The following is a 19031-nucleotide window of genomic DNA, read 5'->3' as shown; positions in this document are numbered from 1 at the left end:
CCTCAACCTATAATGGGTTGTCTCAACCTTTTTCCTTTTAAGAATAGTGCCAAATTGAGCAGCGAGTCAAAATGAAGCATGTTGTGCAAATTCACAACTAAAAATAAATGTTTAATTAGAATTATTGCAACATAGTTGGCAAATTAGAAAATTGAATGCCCCTTCGTTGAAGTTGATCATCTGTTGGGAGCTTATTGAAAAAAAATCCTCCAAACTAGAATATAGTGGCAAAGTATAATAAAACGACACCAAATAATGTAAGCCAAACTTTTAACAGGAAATCGACGACGAACGATTCAATAGCCATCAGAAAACAAAAAAAACCTTCAAATGCAAGCTTCCCAAACTAATATGTCATTTTCCTCATCCTTTCTAGAAGACATCTTTAAAATCTCTTTGGCTAACTTTGGAGAAGTAGAAGAAAAAAAATAAATGGAACAACTCATTTTCCTATTCGAGTAATGTCTAAGACCTTAATGTGAGATAGAGAAGGAGCAAGCGCAGTAGCACCAATGACATTCACAATACGCGTATCCAACCACTTATCAATCGAAGAGAAGTATTAGAACCATTCCGAATCACCCCTAAAGCAAAATATAAATAATGGATTTAATACCATGCCATATAGAAGATAGAGTAGAAATGACCATGTAACTGAAATTGCTCTCGAAAATAAACGCTCTAGGATGACATTGGTATTTAGAAAACAAAGATCACGTAATAGGTCATCTCAATCTCCAATGTTAATTGTTTCGCTATCCAAACTTTAAACGTATCGTTTATTAGTTTTTAAACTTATGTTTCAAGTAATCAAGAAATAAAAAGAGAAACATTATTCTCAGTATAAACTCGCTTTAGGTAATTATTCATGAAAATAACTTGAAGTTTGCTTGATGATGAAATAATTAATAAATTTGATTAAATGAGTAGGACGACTTATCATGAACTTGAATACATCTTTCGCCGTGATACGTATCCATCTAAGAATTTCTAAAGTGTCCAACTTTACTCCATGCCGTTGAAATTACTTGAGAAAAGTGAACCACGATTCTCGGCTATCTGCAAAGCAAAAGCGCATTTAGCGCGATTTCAAACACGCCCCAACCGCACTCAATTTAAGACGACAGAGCTCCCGGGCACGGAAAAGAGAGAGGATCCTAGTCCGATTTTTTTTTTGTGAATTTTGAGATTTTTTAATTATATTTGTTCATCTTATCTTTTACGATCAAATTTCGTCAGATAGTGTTTATACTTAATTTAAAATAAAAAATTATAATAATTTATACCCACACAATGTACGATGAACAGATATAATTTTGAGAATTTATGTAGTCCTCACACAAAAAAACCGTCAAAGTCCTCACTCCACGGTAAATACAACATGCTCGTGACCTAGGCTCAAGCCTCCACGTTGCATATATTTGATTGGTCCTTGGAAATATCACATCCCAACCAAAGCTATTTTGAGGAGAAAAATTTTCAGCGTATTCGACACATGAGATGATACACTTCATGTCAGTGAAGAGAAATTTTATTTTCAAGTGTCCCTTCACTTGCATAATGTCATGTGACGTATCACTTCCGTGTCTGAGCACACTAAAAATCTCTCCATTTTGAGGAATAATGCATAAGTCCTCCTAAGATCACTCGACACTAAGCGGATATATTTGGCGTTCTTGCTAATAATATAATTTTATGCAAGAAATTAAACAAGTTATTTTATGATTAGTATGGAATGTTATGATGTTTGTGTATCAGTGTCATGTTAGTCATTTTAATCCATGCAGTTGTGATCAGAATTTTCATGGTACAAAAAATAAATCAATAGAGATTATTTAGTTATCTATATTATGATTAAGTAATTAGTAGTTTCAAATAATTGTTGATGTGTTTAGTATAGAAATATGAGTGAACGGTCTGAAATTTAACTATTTATTATAAAAATGATGTAGAATATGATATTAGACTCTGTAAATTCGTTAATTAGACAAGAAAGTGCAAGTTTCAAGCACTAAGGAGAGAAACTCAATACTAGAGCAGCTCTAACATGAATCGAATTGATGTGAATTTAAGTGGAAATCATACAAAAAATCTTATGTTTTTATAAGAATTGTTACACATGACGTGTCCAGGTGTCGGTATCCAAATTATTCTAGCCTCAAATTATTGTTCTAATTAGACCGTGTTTGGCAACAAGTACAAACTAAATCCTCATACAGCAATCATCTGTTTGGTAAAACGACCATTTGAGTTTCCCGCGTCTTATTAAACTTTCAAAACCCCTTTGATTCCTAAAACCCCCAAAACCCAACAGATAGTTGCAGAGCCGGAGCGGGCGAAATGGAGCAATGGGTCCCACTCTTCGACATCTTCTTGACCTCCCCGACTCCCGAATCCGAAGCTTCTGCGTGGCTGAACCAATCTTTCAGCGCCTCATCGTCATCGGCGACCCCAATCACCACCGGCTCCTTCCTCTCGTTGCTGATGAAACCTCTGGACTCGATCGTCGCCGACGATTCTCTTCCCTCGTCTTCGGCTTGGCCTCCAAGCACAGATAGGTGAAGGGTCGAAACCCAATTTTTATTTTTCGATAACTTTTGATGTGGTTTGGCGACTGATTCTGAGGTTTGGTGAACAGGGTGATGTTTATACAGACTCTGCCGAACATGGTTCAGTCGCGGATTCTTTCGTTTCTGGGTTTGGAGCGTCAGAGGTTTTGCGGTCGGGACTTGGCGAGGCTGGCGAGGACTGTGTTGGATGGAAGTCAGCAGCTTGATTTTTGGGTTCAGAGGGCTGCACGCAATCTGCTCGATGGAATGTCCGATTCAAGTTATGAGTGGATTAGTGGCTTGAGTTTGGAATTCGAGGAGGATGAATTTGAATCCTTGCCGGGTTGTCTTAAGGATTCCGGGGCTTTTGGTGAGTTGGTTCTACCTTGGCTTCCTGTATCGCCTGAGGAATTGAATTCGAGGACAGTAACTGGTAATTTTGAAAACAATGATGGGTCGTCGAGTCAAGTTGAAGAGGATGAAGATGTGGATATGAATGATGTTTTGGAGGAAATGAATATTGATGATCCAATTAGTGTTCATCTTGAGCCTGAAATTCAAAAGATGGCAGTTAGTTTGAAAGCACAGGTTGCAGATTTTCAATCAACTTCTAAAACTGTAGGCTTAGCGAATGAAATTCGCAAACTTTGCTTAGACAAAAGAGGAGATTCTTTGACGATTTTGGGTCTGATTGAACCATGGTTAGCTGATGACGAGACTGCTTCAATTCTACTTTCTCATCTAACAAGCGGAAGTGAAGAAGAGCTTGCTTGGGCAAGCCAGGTTCTGTGCTCGGTCATCCTTCCCAAATTGTTGGTACTCGAGGAACCTGCTTCTCGAGTGCTAGTGACTGCAACAGTAGATTACTGCAAACTCCATCAAAGGGCCTGTGAATATACACTCTTATTTCCACTGATTCTTCGACAGGATGGCATCAATAATCCCATATGTGATGTGATCGCGAGGATCATCAAGGAAAGTTTGCACCCGGCTCATGCTTCTTCTTTCTGTCAGAAGCTCCTGTGCGGAGAAAAAGATGAGAGGAGAGTCATCTGTCTCCCTTGCCACCGATATCTGATAACCGATAAAATGGTATGGACAGAATCATTGTTTACCCTGCTCGAAAGCATTTTGAATCATAATGTTCATTTAACACAGAGTTCAGTTGATCATATTGTTTACCAGGCTCAGCAATTGGCCGAAATATTTTCGAATTCTCTGAAATTTGGGAACTTTTTGTTATGCTTAGTCAACAAATGTTCTCCGTTCTTGAAGCCTCACAAGCTTACATTGACTGAAGTAGTCGAGCAAAACAAAACCTTTTTAGCCAGATCAATATTAGGAAAATTGGCTGGATTGTAGCTTTTGTTAATTGTAAATCTTTGTCTGTGCTTTTTGCTGTGAGCCTCTGTCAGTCTCGGCGAATGTACATTTTGAACATCCTTCAGATCTTATTTCAAACCTGTTTTTGATTAATTAGCTAAGAGAGAGCCTTTTTAATTATTGGTCTTCATTCACTGAAGTTATCTAAGCTGCTCGTTTAAGATTTTTAATTAATGGGATCATATTATCAACCAAAAAAGCTTCATTCGGCCATCTGTTCGAGCATTTGGTAGACACTTGCCAATTTTTGCCAACATATGTCTACAACTATTATTATTTATAGAGGCTTGTTGAGGATTGATGCAAGATGTTGTGAAGTAATGTTGAACATTGGCAAGGCTTGTCAACTAAGGTATTTCATCGAGTACATGGTGCGCACAATAGAGTCACACACAAGAATCGAGAAAATGAAGACATATATGGCATAAGAAAATAAAAGAAATAGGAGGAGGAGGTTGTAATTTAGTTTGCTTTCTCTATTTATAAAGACCAAATTCAACACAAATAGATATATGGGGGGTTTTTGAAGATGTTAGGGTAAGGGCTACCAATAACCCCACATTGACTCTACCAATGTTTAGAAAACATTGACACATTATAAAAAGTTAGTTAAGCTTAGAGCAATTTAAAATTTCTAGTGGTAAATTGAAATAAATCTGCAAGTTCAAGAGGCATTGCTAAAGCACATGCGAGACCATAGTGACGAAAAGTAATAATACTTAAGCACCTTGTTGCAGATTCGATCTTCCTCCCTTCTAACATTTAACAATTTAACCCATTAAACTATCATTTATAAAAAAAAAAAGGCACTGCTAAAGCTTCCCGATTTATTTATTAAGAAAATCTGTAATCATCTATACAAGGTTCTATAATTTGAATTAATTGTCAATTAATTGATTAATTATCCTCCTCATTAATCATTCTTGACATTTGCTTACCATCTAATTTTATACTCCGCAAAATATAAGAAAGTTTCCCGCTGCCGCGGACGGGCCAAAGCGCGCACGAATAACGCCATCCTGCGACCGTACTCTAACCACTTGACCGTTGGGAGCTGCATTGCTCCTCAGCTCCGCCGCCGCACCCAATTCCTTCCCCACAGCTGCCGCCTTCCGAGGGGCGCGGAATGCACCGTTTAACGATCCACTGGCAGATGCATACCTATATTGCATTTCCACGCGCGTTGGAGGTGCACTCACGCGCGTACGTCTGCGCGTAGGATTTAGTTACCTTCTCCTCTCTCAACGCACATTCGACACCTGAGAGAGATTTCCACACTGCGCACCTTTGCTTTGGAGGACAGTTTCGTACTTTTAGCATCACCTCCTCCATCTCCAAAAACTCAAATGAAACTTTTTCCCTCTCACAGCAAACCGAATACGACGGTCGCAATTGCTAACTTGCGCCGACCGCCGGGGTCACTCTACGCGCACTCAGGACCGCGGCCTCTCCAATGAGGCTACGATCGCCTACGGTTCTCGGGCTGTTTTTTCTTCTCCTGTCTTTTCGCTACTGTTCCCACCGAGTCCGCCGAGTCGACTCAGTCGAACTCGGTGGCCGTGGCCGATGCGAAGACCAATGCCGGGTCGAAGAACTGGTCTCGCCTTGGGGAAGAGGACAGCTTCGTCGACATGATTGATCGAGCTCTGGAACGGGAGTTCTCCGAGAACGAGCAGACCCAAGGTTCTTTCAGTTCCCAAGCTTTTCATTTCCTCGTTTTGGTATTTTTTTAAACGGCTCTCAAGTTTCAGTTCCTCGTTTTTGCATGCATTGTTAATACCGTCTGTTTGGTAGTATGAAAAATGTAAAATTTAATTTAATTCGGATGGGAAATTTGGAGCAATTAATGGCAGTTGATATTAATTTGGTGTAAATTGGTGTGTCTTGTTTTGCAGCAGAGGATGCCAGCGGCTGTAATAATAGCGTTGCCGAACAGCAGGTAGGCATTCACTCACATGCTCTGACATTTTCGGTTTCAAAGTTGTGTGTGGTGTTTAGATGATCGAGCTCGCGGGTAGAACTTGCCCCTAAAAACCGGCATTGCTAAAAACCGGCTTGTAATTTGATGTAATTGATCAGTACTGTACAACCAGAAGCTGATTTATGAACGTTTGAAACCGGCATTGCTAAAACCGGCTTGTGATAATCGCTTTAAAGTTAATACCTTTGACAAGCTTTAGAGTGAGCTAACGAAAAAGGAAGATGCTTTAGATTGATCGACGAAAGAAATGTGTATGCTGGATGTTATGTTTATAGTCTTATCACTCCAAAATTTCTCGTATTGAAATATTGTAAAATTGTCTTGCATAATCGTTGGCCCGAGATTGAGAGCTGTAACTGTTTGTCCATTAGGCAGTTCTGGAAACCGTTGCAAGAGTCAAGTCCAAGAAAAATGACAGCAAGGAGGAGAAGTATTACTTCTATCTTGTGATTGGAGATCAAATATGTAAACTTCAGTTTGTGGAAGTTGTAATTGGATATAGGAATACTTGAAGTGAGTTTGCTGACATCTTTGTGAGCCTTATTTTAGGTCATTTCAGTTTCATGATGTTTTCCATAATGAGAATGGAGAAGAAGATATGCCTACATTAATAGATCGAAAGGTATTTCTTTATCCGTCGTTGGAAAATTTTGTTTAGTTCACGTTGCATTTATCTATTGTAACGTAGATAGGTAACAGATATAGATTTTAGAATGGATAAAAGTGCATTATTGTAATGTTCTTAACAATTGGTGATGATGCTCGCATACTGCTGCATTGGAAAATATATACATTGTCTTGCGGTTGAAGTTGATACTTTTTGGTATGCTCAAATTTCTTTTATCAGGACAATATCTTTATTATGTCCAATCGCAAGTCAAAATATCCTGTGCTGCAATTGGACTTGAGATTAGCTAACTTTTTTATTATTATTACCCTTTCATTTATGAGTGACTGAAAATTTTGGCTGACATAGCCTCTTCATATGTTCAGATTGATTTCAGACCTGGTAGTTGTCATTGTTTCTGCAACTTGTGGTGGAATTGCCTTTGCCTGTGCTGGACAACCAGTCTGTCCTCTATCGTAGCTATTTGCATTCTTTTATAATAAGTTTCTATTTGAAGACTTGTTTTTCTTTAAGATCCTCGTATTCTCGAAAAAGTGACCACTCACCATCTTATGTACAGGTTATTACTGGATATTTGCTAGCAGGATCTGTCATTGGACCTGGAGGCTTGAGTTTTGTCAGTGAAATGGTGCAAGTATGTTGTCATATGATATTTAAAGTATCTTCTATGCATTACTTCTATTTCTTTATTAAAATACATGCATGTAGGTTGAGACAGTGGCTCAATTTGGGGTGATCTTTCTTCTTTTTGCGTTGGGTTTGGAGTTCTCAGCTGTTAAGGTAGGCATGTAAATTGAATGTTGCAGTATCCCTCCGGATTTTGTTGGTCTATTAATTTAGGCCATGATAATACTCTCTTCTTTTCAAGTTTGCAGCTTCAGGTTGTTCGAACAGTGGCTGTTCTGGGAGGTCTACTGCAAATTTTCCTATTAATGTGCTTGTGTGGAATAACAGCCTCGGTATGTTTACATTTTACTCAACTTTTTTTTCTACTTATTTAATGTGAAAAAAGTATCTAGACTGTGTTATCCAATGACAGCATATTATGATTGTTCCTACTTTCTTTCTTTCCACATAAAGCTGTGTCTTCAACGGATTTCTAATGGGAAAGCTGCATGCTATTTCCAGTTATGCGGTGGGAGGCCTTCAGAAGGGGTCTCTGTTGGTGCATTTCCTTCTATGTCTTCGACAGCAGTGGTGACTCTCTTTTCCCTGATATCTCTATATTCTCTCATCCCCTACTTACGTTTTTATTTGGGGAAAATATATGGATTCATGACCTTTTTAATTTGGTAATTCTTGCAAATGTGTTGTGGTTGTCTTCAGCTCATGTTATTCTGAAATTAGTACTTCACAATTGCATACACAGTATGCATAGAATTTATTTGTTCTCATTCTATAGGAATCTTTATATGTAATTTTTATGGAATAGTTGATAGCCTAAGGGGTGATACTGGAAAACAAGCTTGCCTACCTCTCCTTTAGTCCTATCTCATTTGTTTTTCTGTATACTTGAATCTTGGTCTTCCTGTACCAACCTCTTAGTTTTTGTATTATTTCATCCCTTTTTTTTGGTCTGCAGGTTTTGAAATTCTTGATGGAAAGAAATAGTATCAGTACCCTTCATGGTCAAGTTGTGGTCGGCTCTCTTGTACTGCAGGTATGTGATATAATTTCTCACTTTGCAGAATCTATCACTGCTAGGTTTTGCTACTTAGCAATTAGTATTTAAACAATTAAGTGAAATTCAGGCTTATGATTTCACCTTGTGTGACCTACTAGGACTGTGCTGTTGGTTTGCTATTTGCTCTGCTTCCAGTTCTGGGTGGGGCTTCCGGAATTCTTCAAGGAGTAATATCCATGACTAAATCGTAAGCAACTGTTATGCAAAGTCATCCTATCATATGAGTGCATGCAAATGTTTAGTTTATGGCTTTCACCTAAAGGATACGCAACTGGACACATGTTATCAGCACCACAGAAGGGGGAAAAGGAGAGTGGATGCAACCAGTCTTAAAAGGCTGGTTGCTGGCCTGTTATAGCATTTTATTTACTTATCAAATAAAATAGTCATAAGTGATTGTTAAACTAATTAATACAAGTGTGGTTGGGTTGGTTGTGAGCAAGGAATTTATACACACTTCTGTAGTTCCCATTACTCAGCCGTGGAAAGTTAGAAACAGCATAGTTAATCTCTTGTTCACAGGAAAATGTGAACTGGATTTTACTTTCGAGTTTCTTTTACTGCCTCGTGTCTCTTTTTACATACCAGTTCATTATCACAGGCTGGTGATTTTGATTATGTTTTTGGCCACCTTGTCCATATTAGCACGTACTTGTGTACCATTGTTCCTGAAGCTTATGATAAGCCTATCTTCTCAGGTATTGATATATCTTCAATTGAATGCACTCTGATGCTTTAATTTTAGAGAGTGTTTTTGCTGAACAATTTCTGTTTGTCTCATTTCCTATCTTTTACATCTTCCGTTTTATAGGACAGACTCATTCAAGTAAATATACATAAGTAAGAGAACGTAAGGGGATTGGGGTTACTATCTTTGTTAGTTGATACCTAACCCCATAAACGTCTTCCCCCGGGGGTCTGCAGTGCATGCTTTCATGCTTACACACGTCTATCTAATGACTGCCTGGAAGGATGGATATATAATATGCATTTTTCTTTGTCATTCCAGTGTAGTGATAAGCTGAGTATTTAAGCCTTGAACTGGGTTCCTTTGCGGCTGGAGTGATGATATCAACAACTGATCTTGGTCAGCATGCGCTGGAGCAAGTAAGATATTTTTTTATTCATTATGTACGGATAGCTGATACAGGCTTTACAAATTGTTCCCCTTGCATGCTTCATGATTGATAATTCTAGGAAATGTCCTACATAAGATCTCTACTATTATAGTAAACAATTTAACCGTGCTTGAGTTCTAAAATAATAGGATGTGAGGTCCATTTATCATGTTTTGGTACATAATGTTGAATTTTTATCGTCAGTTTGTCATAATATTTCAATTCAATATTCTAATTTTACATTTCTGCTCTTGTTTGCGGTCCCTATCTTTCAGGTTGAACCCATTCGCAATTTCTTTGCTGCTCCTTTTCTCGCCAGCATTGGGATGTTAATACATGTTCATTTCCTTTGGAATCATGTTGATATTTTATTAGCAGCCGTTATATTGGTAATCATTGTAAAAACTGTAGTTGTTGGTAGCGTGGTCAAGGGATTTTGATACAATAACAAGACTTCCCTTCTTGTAAGATTTCAACAGACTGTTAACACAGCTTTATAGTTATTTCGTGCATTTTATTGACGGCGGGGCCTTAGTTTATCCCATATGCGTAGGTTGGGATGTCTCTTGCGCAAATCGGAGAATTTGCTTTTGTTCTTCTAAGTCGTGCCTCTAATCTTCATCTAGTTGAGGTGAGTGCTTTACCTATAAATTTCATTCCTAAGAAATTTTATAAAAGTTAACTTCCTTATAGACACCACTTAATCTCGGGATTTAACTTAAGCTTAGCGTAAAGGTGAAATTGGAACTGAAGGAAGGTTATCACTATTGCAGGGTAAATTATTACTGGTTCTAGGCACAACAGCTCTTAGTCTGGTATGTGAGACGTCTCAAATGTTAATTGCATCTCAGTTCGAGATGCATGGCCTGTTCAAATGAATATTTATTTTTGTAATCTAATGGTGCAGGTCACTACGCCATTGCTTTTCAATATAATTCCTGCTGTTGTCCATCTTGGGGTGTTGCTGCGGTGGTTCTCCCCTGATAGCTCGAGCGAGGTAATCATCTGCCCTTGAATATTTACTTGATAAATTTCACCATGCAAATATCTGTCCACTTTACATTTCTTCCGCACGAAGGAAGTGTAAATTGAATATGATTTTCTCCTCCCAGAATGGATTTAAAGGAGATGGCTTTCGCTCAGACAGCGCTAAGCGTCTTGCTATGATGCTCCACATATCTCATGATTTATGATATTAAACGAACAATGAACCAGAAAATGCAATTTACAGCCTTCACCTGGTGGGGTTAGTATTGAAGGGTGCAAAGGGGGTCGACTGACTGAAAAGTTTCTAAACTGTAAAGCTCCTCAATTGAAACTTTCCATGCATCATATGATATAGCCAGAGTGAATCGTAATGCCAATTGAGACCGGGAAAATGAGAGCACGCCCGATGGCCAGCGCGAGAAAATTCTATTCTTTGTGAAATAGTGTTCATTTTGTAATTTAAATCGATTCCTCCCCCCTTCTCCGTTGAGGTTGATAATTTTTGGTTTTGGTTTTGGTTTTGTTTTGCCATTTTTCTTGTATATTTTTCTTCCCTAGTTTAGTATCAGTGATGTTCCCAAACTCAAATGTATCATGGATTTGTTCTTATAATGATACCACAGTTTTCTTTTTCTTAATTTTGGGTTCTTGGGATTGTGTTTTCTTTCGCTAATTTGATTGGAAAATGTGTGAAAACTATATCATTTGTATTTTCCTCAACACTATGGCTGGAGACATATTCTCATTTTAGGTAGACAAATTCTATTGATGCGTAAAAGAGTACACAACGGCTGGAGAGAGATTATCCTATCATCCATTCACCACGTGACAAGCGTTTGTTGAATGAGTTGGAGAGAGATTATCTTGTCATTAATCCACCGTGTGACAAGCGTTTGTTGAATGGAAAACATCACTAGACTGTCTTAGTTGCAAGACACAAATCTCTCCAACCTTTGAAACCTGAAAGTGAGGGTTTAAAATGTGAAATACATTCGTAAAGTCGTGACTAGTTTTGTTTCTTTAGTTAAAGGATCCATCTCTTCACTTCTGTTTTTTCTTGCTTAATTACTCCTACTCATTTGATTTGAAACCAAAACTGTTAGTTATATACCATGAAGAGATCTTAAAACTTGAAACTTCCACCCTTTAAGCTGAAAAGATGGTCGTATCTGAAAATCTCACTTATTCAACTTTGATCTCATTTAGTGAGTGGCCCCTTACCATAGTGGTGGAAAGGTGTTGAGTTATTGCATGACGGCATGAGTTCAAATCCCGTCGATGGCTAATCTAATATCTAATCTAACAAAATCTATTGGTTGACTCAAAAAAACTTTGATCTCATCAATTGACAGTGTTAATTACTTAATGTACAGTACCACCGTTTTTAGAAGTCCTTAGTTCAAAATCTGAAACTTAAAACAGAAAAAAAGAAGCGGTTAACCAATCCGATTCTGGAATCCTAAAGTTTTAAGTTGTAAAGCAATCAATCTTGTAAATAAATTGGAGCAAAAGATGGAAAAAAACTAGAGTTTCTCAACACATCCGACCTTCACGTCGTATTAATCTTCAACCATCAACAAATGGGAATATGAAAATAGGCAGAACCACAGAGAAAGATAAAGTGTAACCTGGCTGACAATTGTTAGGAACCTCTCTTCAACTTCACTCAATGTACAGTAAAGTATCTTTTATTATTGATAAACAACCATTAAATCAAATCCTTATTCTACCAACTACTTATTTATACTAACTAATATGTAACAAACCCAACAGCTTAACCCATATCTGTTACTACCAATAGAAACGTGACACTATCAAGATGATACCAATAATTGTCGGTTTCTGATCTTTAAGTTGACGAGTACTACTAGGTAGATCAACTTTTTAAACCATATTTGTAAATCATGTGATGTAGTCACTAGTTGAAATTAAATACGTTAATCAACACTTAAATAATAATTCAATCATCAACAATCACGTTATATGGTTTACAAAATATAGTTTAAATAAACAGGTCATAGCACTAGACTAAGTTGACCAGCTTATATATGAAAGCAAAAAATTAACCATTTCCCACCATCTTCCGGTTCATATATGTATGTTTATATTATATGTGGTGTGTGTGCGCGCGCGCGCGAATCCATGTATTCCTCGTGACTTGGTACAATATTAAGTAGGTGAAATTAATGACTAATCAAGAAAAAAAGTAAGTTTAAATCGTATCTTTACTATTTTTGTAATGTGTGAACGCTGCAGTAGCATATTAATCAATCTATGGATGGGAAGAAAACAAATCATGAAACGACTAAAGACAAAGAAACCAAGGCAATTTCTCCATCAGTTCACTAAAATAGTGGGTTAATCCACGTTCTACTGATAAAGATTGTTCACTAGTTTATTAAGCCAGCCTTAATTAATTTTGATTAAGAGGATGATGATCACCAACACATAATTAACATATATATATACTTTAGCTTTTCTTTATAAAACATGTATATGTATATATACACTATAGTTTTGCAAAACATATGATGATGCTTCTACAGAATTCTCTGTCTTTATTTGTCCCCTTGGTGATGTTAAGATTTTTTCCTTCGCCTTGGCTTCATACCTCATATTCTTAGGGCTCCTTTTAATAACAATTTCGTTTTCAATTTTTATTTTTATGTTAAAGTGGAGAAATACATGAAAAAAAAGGTTGGATGATGAGAGAGATGTCGATAAAATATATAAGGATAAGAACACAAAATGAAAACTAAAAACCAAAAGCTATTTTAAGTTGTTTATAAGATTTTGTTTCGGTTCATTATTCTTCTTTTCTTCCCCTCTTTCCAATATCAATCTTCTTCACCCTTATTTTATCCTATATAATTTCCTCGTATTTGAAGCACTTAAAGCGAGAACTAAAAGCTAAAAAACAATGAGGTTATCAAACGGATCCTTAGTTTATTAATCACGGGTTCAAAACAAGATTAATAAATAAACAAATTGACATAATTAGACGTGTCGTGTATATAGATATGAAAACAATGGAAAAGATAATGAGGGTTGTGTCTGATACAAGAAACAAATTCCTATCCTCCACATGATTCATGTGAACATGAAAGTGGATATGTGGGTTTTTGATGATTGTGTAAATAAGGCTCCAAACAATTTGACACCACATAGATAGGTACAGGGATTAAACAAGACAAAAGAAGTTTGTTGAAATGTCACTGTAATTTAAAAAAGATTATAAATGTGACAGATTGTATTCAACCAAGCAAGACAAAATACCTTGAGAAATATAGACATTAATACAGAAAAATCTGGATATCAAAGGACATGGTATTATCTCAGTTGTCCTATTAAGGGCCCAGTTTCCTGTATAGGCAAGTAACCAAACAAAACAAAGTTCCCCACAGAATGTCGAGGAGAAAGCTAGACTACAAACTTAAAAACTAGGTATACATATATTTATTTAAAGATTAAAACATATAGAGACATGTACGTTGATCAAGGGAGTTGACAAAATCTTCAGTGTAACCATGAATATAGCGTCTTGGGATGATATGAATATAACTCATTTGATATGTAAAGATACGGAAGAAACTTCAATGAAACCGGTGATTATATATGTTGTAGCTACGAGCTTAAGTGATGAGTGTTATGAATATTGAAAGAAGTTGAAGTTTTACCCAAAATCGATTGCCAATAGGAATGACATTACTTTTGATAAGCCATTGCAAGGATATAGTAGCTAGGTTTTCTTTTGAGCATGTGGACTAGCTTCTTTCTTCCTTATCTTTAAGAAAAAGAGAATACATACAAATATATATACGTAAGTTTTGTGGTCACACAAATTAACAAGAACCTTGTTTGTCTTTGTAATCTTTATATGGAAAATGGATTTTCTTTGTCTCTCAAAATCTATATAGATTGTGAAACATGCCAGTCAAGACAGGGAAAGAAGAACAATCCAAGACTTTGGACCCCCATCAGAAAATAATAAAACAAGAGATCAATTTGGAGAAATATTCTTATTTGGTCGAGGAATTGAAGTGCTTACTAGGCTAAAGTAAGACTTTTGAAAAATTCAAACCTTCACATAGAAGTCTTGGGGTGTTGGGAAAGCTCATTTTGGGATTAGGATTCTCTACCCTCCTTTTTTCATCCATTTCCTTCCCCTCATTTCACATTCTTTAATTTGTCTTTCTCTTTTTATAAAAAATTAATAAAAGATGTTGATGTAGCTTAATCGTAATCGTTTAAATAGGAGATGGGGAAGGGAAGAGAAAAAAAAATGGGAGATAATCCTACTCCAAAGTTTTGTGATGTCAAAACTTTTGAGGCCATGGTTTTCCAGATTTCAGAAGTTTGCTTTCTGTTTCCTAGCATACAGTGTATATTTATTTCACATAATATTAGGGTTGAATTTCAGTTTCCTCATTAATTTATATTACATTGACTTGATTAATAGTGAAGAACCTTTTTGTGATGGAGCAGCCAGTACATTAATGGTAAGGATGAGATTACATGGAATTTGCAGAATATTGTAAGAGTCTAGTGAGACTTGTGGCACGAATACACCACCATCATGACGGTCAGTTCTAATTCTATAATTTTATTTGTGAGTTTTATCTCCATGTCACATTATAATATTATATTATGAGCTACCACGTACGATAACAGTACACTCATCTCAGCCAATTGTTCAGGATATTTATTATAAATTGTCCCAATTGACTCAAATTTTATACTATTTCAGTATTCTGGTGCGGTGGTACACTAGTAGTCCCCCACCCTACCCTTGGCTAGGACAAAATAATGCATCCGTTGCTTGTCTATGCTACGTGTACAAGTAAAGCTTGCCGTTGAAAAGTATGTGGTTCCTATTTTTTGACAAAATTGGAGGGCAGATTCTCAACTGCTGTTTAACTAGCTAGTTCTCTTTTACCCGGAAAGAAAAGAACAATTATAACGTTCCGAAAACCCTAATATTTTTTCGTAGCCATGCATGTATTAATTTCTTTCTCTTTCAAAACACATTGTAAGAGCTTTAGGGCTTGTTTGGAGATTCTTCTGAAATGACTAAAAACGTTTGTAAAGAAAAAAAATTTGAGTTTCAAAAACATTTAAAGTGTTTCCTACAAGAATCACTAGTTACGTGTTTCTTACAAGAAACATTAGTTACGTACTTCTTGCATGAAGCAATAAAGTCTTTTTTCCATAATTTACTTGTCATTTTACTAAGGATTGATTCCAAAAGCATTTTCATCAAAAACACTTTCAGCCATTTGAAAAACACTTTCAAACGAGCCTGTAGAACATTCGGCTATAATACGTATGACTCAGTGGTATGAATTTTATGCAAGACCTAATGCTTATAAAGATCATTAGATTTCTAAATGCAAAATTTAATCGTTCATTTCGTCACTCAATGGTACGTATCATGGACAAAAAATTGGGGGAACTTGCGAAAAAATGTTTTGACGTATACCATTAAGAAAATGTATTTGTTCAGTTGATATAACTTCTGTTGTGCACACTTTTTTGTCACCAATCATTTGTGCAGGTTATGTTTGTGCATCTGCTTTTGTGCATTAATATTACTATAATTACCCAGCCAAATTGGCATAAAGAAATCAAATATTGCTAATAATTAGTGGACGAGATCACTGATCACCTCTGGTAGAAAGATCAATCTTGCAATCGTTTGTTATTTAAATTTGCTCATCAATACTTAATTAGGCCCTGGATTAATCTAAACCTAGTGAAAAAACCCATAAATGGTTAAGTTACATCCAATTTAATTAAGGGGTGTGCTATCCACACATCATTTTTACTTCAAACACACCCTATTAATTTGTAGCCGTCGGATCAATTGAATTAAAAGCAAATCAAAAGACAAAAATTAACAAGGGGTGTAATATATTTTGATTGATTCATGCAATCATCCATAGAGATAAATATAGAGATAAATATAGATGTAATATACTTTGATAAATAATACGGTCTAGTGATATTCCTCTTCACTTATAAGTGAGATGTCTTAGGTTCAATTTTCGTCAAAAGCGAGTTTGAACTACATTATTGCTAGCTCATTGTGAGGCCCCCTTAATGTAGATAATATCGTTTGTTCAAAACAAAAAAAAAGTAAAGTGCTTTTATAAATATATTGTCATGCATGGATACATCCCCGTTTTATTCATCAAGAGAAAGGGAAAAAAAAGGAATTAAAGAAAATAACGTTAATTAATAATCAATACATACTAATTATAAATTCAGTAAAAGTAGCCATGAATAATATATATTGTTCCTTGAGATCCTTCTTCAGCTGCCTGGGTTAACGTCAAAGTCACGTTCATTTCTGTAAATATTGTAGCCCCAGTCCATCTCCTTTTTTATGTGACACTAATTGTTCCAAGATTAAGGAGGGGACCTGCTGGGCTTGGGGATGATTTATTTTTTTGTTCTACATTAGGACTAGTTGGTGCAGCAAGCGTGAGCTCTAGATCCGGTACTACTGACGCTTTACTCGAAGATGAATTCGGTTTCATCTGGGAATCGGTCAACTCGTAAATCCAAACCGGAAGCTGCCGAGTAGTAGTACTACTGCTGTGAGGTTTTTGACTGTGATCTAAGTTTAGATTTTTCGCTGCAATGCTATGTTCAAGCAGAGGCACTGTGCTGGAATCAATGGCCATGTTATTACGAATAATATTGTCACGTTGAGTGGGAATTGGATCATCAGTTTCCATATTTATATTGTTGCTGCTTCCAAACTGTCATGACATGATTAAAACAATATTAACATAAAAATTCAATTCAGTCTGAACCAACTGAAATGATTACATCAGACAACTCCTTAATTTGTTAAAGACAGAGAGAGGAGAAGGTTTAGTTAAGTACGCACCATATCAAAGAGGCTAGAACGTCGCTTCTTTTTGGTCAGGCTTGCTTGCCTGAGAAAATACTTCTGAGCATGACTCGCAACTTGAGTAGGGGTTCTTGTGGTCACATAATTCCTAGAGATACCTCTCCAGTCACCCTTTCCTAACTTCTCGAGTCCGATTAGGAACGTCCGGTGCTCCTCTTCCGTCCATGGAACTCCTGATAACATACATGAATAATGAATATGCATGAGAGAAAATATATAGTAGGGTGCCTAAAACTCAGTTTCCCTAAGCAAACAATAAATTGGTGATTAATTTTCAGGAAATGTGAAAAGAAAACTCCTACAAACTACTCTGGTGGTGTTATGGTGGTATTCTATGCGAATCAAGCATTGCCATGAATGACATAGCCAGGCTCAATTGACTTGAAATACCACTATTCTGACATCTCAGTTACAGATAAGTTCTTCTCGGTCTTGAAACAACAGATTGGAAAACAACAATCATAAATATGATGCATGCTCAAGAACACAAGTTGAACTCGCATAATATTGAAGATTTTGTTATTTAAAAAAATTAACAAAGCAATAGTAATATATTAAGTCATTAATCTGGAACTGACCCTTCTTCCTTTCTTGGGCTCGGCATATGAGACCGTCAGAGAGATAGCCGATGGAGGCTTTATCTGATGCACAAATATTTTCATCCATGGAAAGCCTTGAAGGAGACAATGAAGAATTAGATGGGGAAGATGAAGAGGCTGACGACGTCGTCGTGGGCAAGCAATCCATGCTGAAACTTTTCTTCATGGGCATGGAAACATGATAATTAGCAGAATTATTGTTCATGTTAGATGAAGACATCATGATATGATGATCATGATCATGATGAAGTTGGACACCAAAGAGCCTAAATCCAACAAAACTAGTACTACTAGTAGTGCCTCTGAAATTTGCGCAGGTCCTAGAGTTGTGGCCTATGTTTCCACAATGTGAGCACTTTCTGCCCATCTTCAGCCGGACAATAATATTACGTGCTTCTAGCAACTTAATTCTCAAAATATATTACAGCCGACACCACCACAAATCCAACTAAATTCAGAGAGAGAGAGAGAGAGAGAGAGAGAGAGAGAGAGAGAGAGAGAGAGAGAGGACGAATGAGTAAGGTATTTGGTGGTATAAACGATGATGGAGGTTGAGGGGGGGTGGGGGGTGGGGGAGGTGTTTATGAATATGTATGCACACCAAGAGAAGATGATTGGATGGACATTGTTTATTGTTTGGATATTTCCAACTTGGGTTCTAATCAAAATAAGTTAAAACTAGTTGTATTACCTCTCTTTCTCTCTCTCTTTTTATCACTTCATATATATAGAAGAGGAATATATAAATCTTATCTTACACAGGAACTTTGGTCTTCTGGAGCTTTTAGGAATATCCTACGTACAATAGCTACTATAACACTATAGCTTCTTCTTTTTTCATTTTTAATTAGGCAAATAAATCATAGATATAGCTCTTATTAGCACTTTAGAAAAATCATTTCATACAAGTATGTGAAGACATAAGAGAGGAAATCCACTTTAGAGGAGTAATGCATGATGAGTTTTTTGAGGGTCGTGCTATCCACACACATTTTTTATTTCCCACATATCTTATGTAAATTTATCTCTTTTTGATATTCTTTAATTGATTTGATTCGACGGTCAAAAATTAAAAATGATGTGTGAAAATATTATGTTTCTATTTCTTTGTTAATAAGACAAAAGTAGTCGAACTTGAAATATCCAAACTATATTCATTTATATGTATTATTGTGTAAATGAT

The 19031-nt window shown here is 36.4% G+C and overlaps 2 protein-coding genes and 1 pseudogene across 2 annotated transcripts; 2 read left to right on the top strand and 1 right to left on the bottom strand.

The window, feature by feature from the left end:
- The first annotated feature begins 2041 nt into the window (after nt 1-2041).
- On the top strand, nt 2042-4033 carry LOC103450172 (uncharacterized). The gene is made up of 2 exons (XM_029088450.2): nt 2042-2558; nt 2639-4033. The coding sequence occupies exons 1-2, from the start codon at nt 2341-2343 to the stop codon at nt 3909-3911; spliced, it is 1491 nt and encodes a 496-aa protein (XP_028944283.1). The 5' UTR covers nt 2042-2340; the 3' UTR covers nt 3912-4033.
- A 1298-nt stretch (nt 4034-5331) lies between these two features.
- LOC103450183 (K(+) efflux antiporter 4-like) lies at nt 5332-10968 on the top strand (annotated as a pseudogene).
- A 5476-nt stretch (nt 10969-16444) lies between these two features.
- Nucleotides 16445-18604, bottom strand: LOC103450193 (transcription factor KUA1-like). The gene is made up of 3 exons (XM_008389508.4): nt 17828-18604; nt 17226-17422; nt 16445-17094 (listed from the first exon to the last, which is right to left on the bottom strand). Exons 1-3 carry the CDS (start codon nt 18213-18215, stop codon nt 16714-16716), a joined length of 966 nt encoding a protein of 321 aa, XP_008387730.1. The 5' UTR covers nt 18216-18604; the 3' UTR covers nt 16445-16713.
- Nucleotides 18605-19031: the final 427 nt, after the last annotated feature.

The sequence above is a fragment of the Malus domestica genome, chromosome 02 (assembly GCF_042453785.1).
Source record: "Malus domestica chromosome 02, GDT2T_hap1".
Lineage (NCBI taxonomy): Eukaryota > Viridiplantae > Streptophyta > Magnoliopsida > Rosales > Rosaceae > Malus > Malus domestica.
Note: the sequence above shows the minus strand (reverse complement) of the source record. Positions and strands in the feature narration are given on the sequence as shown.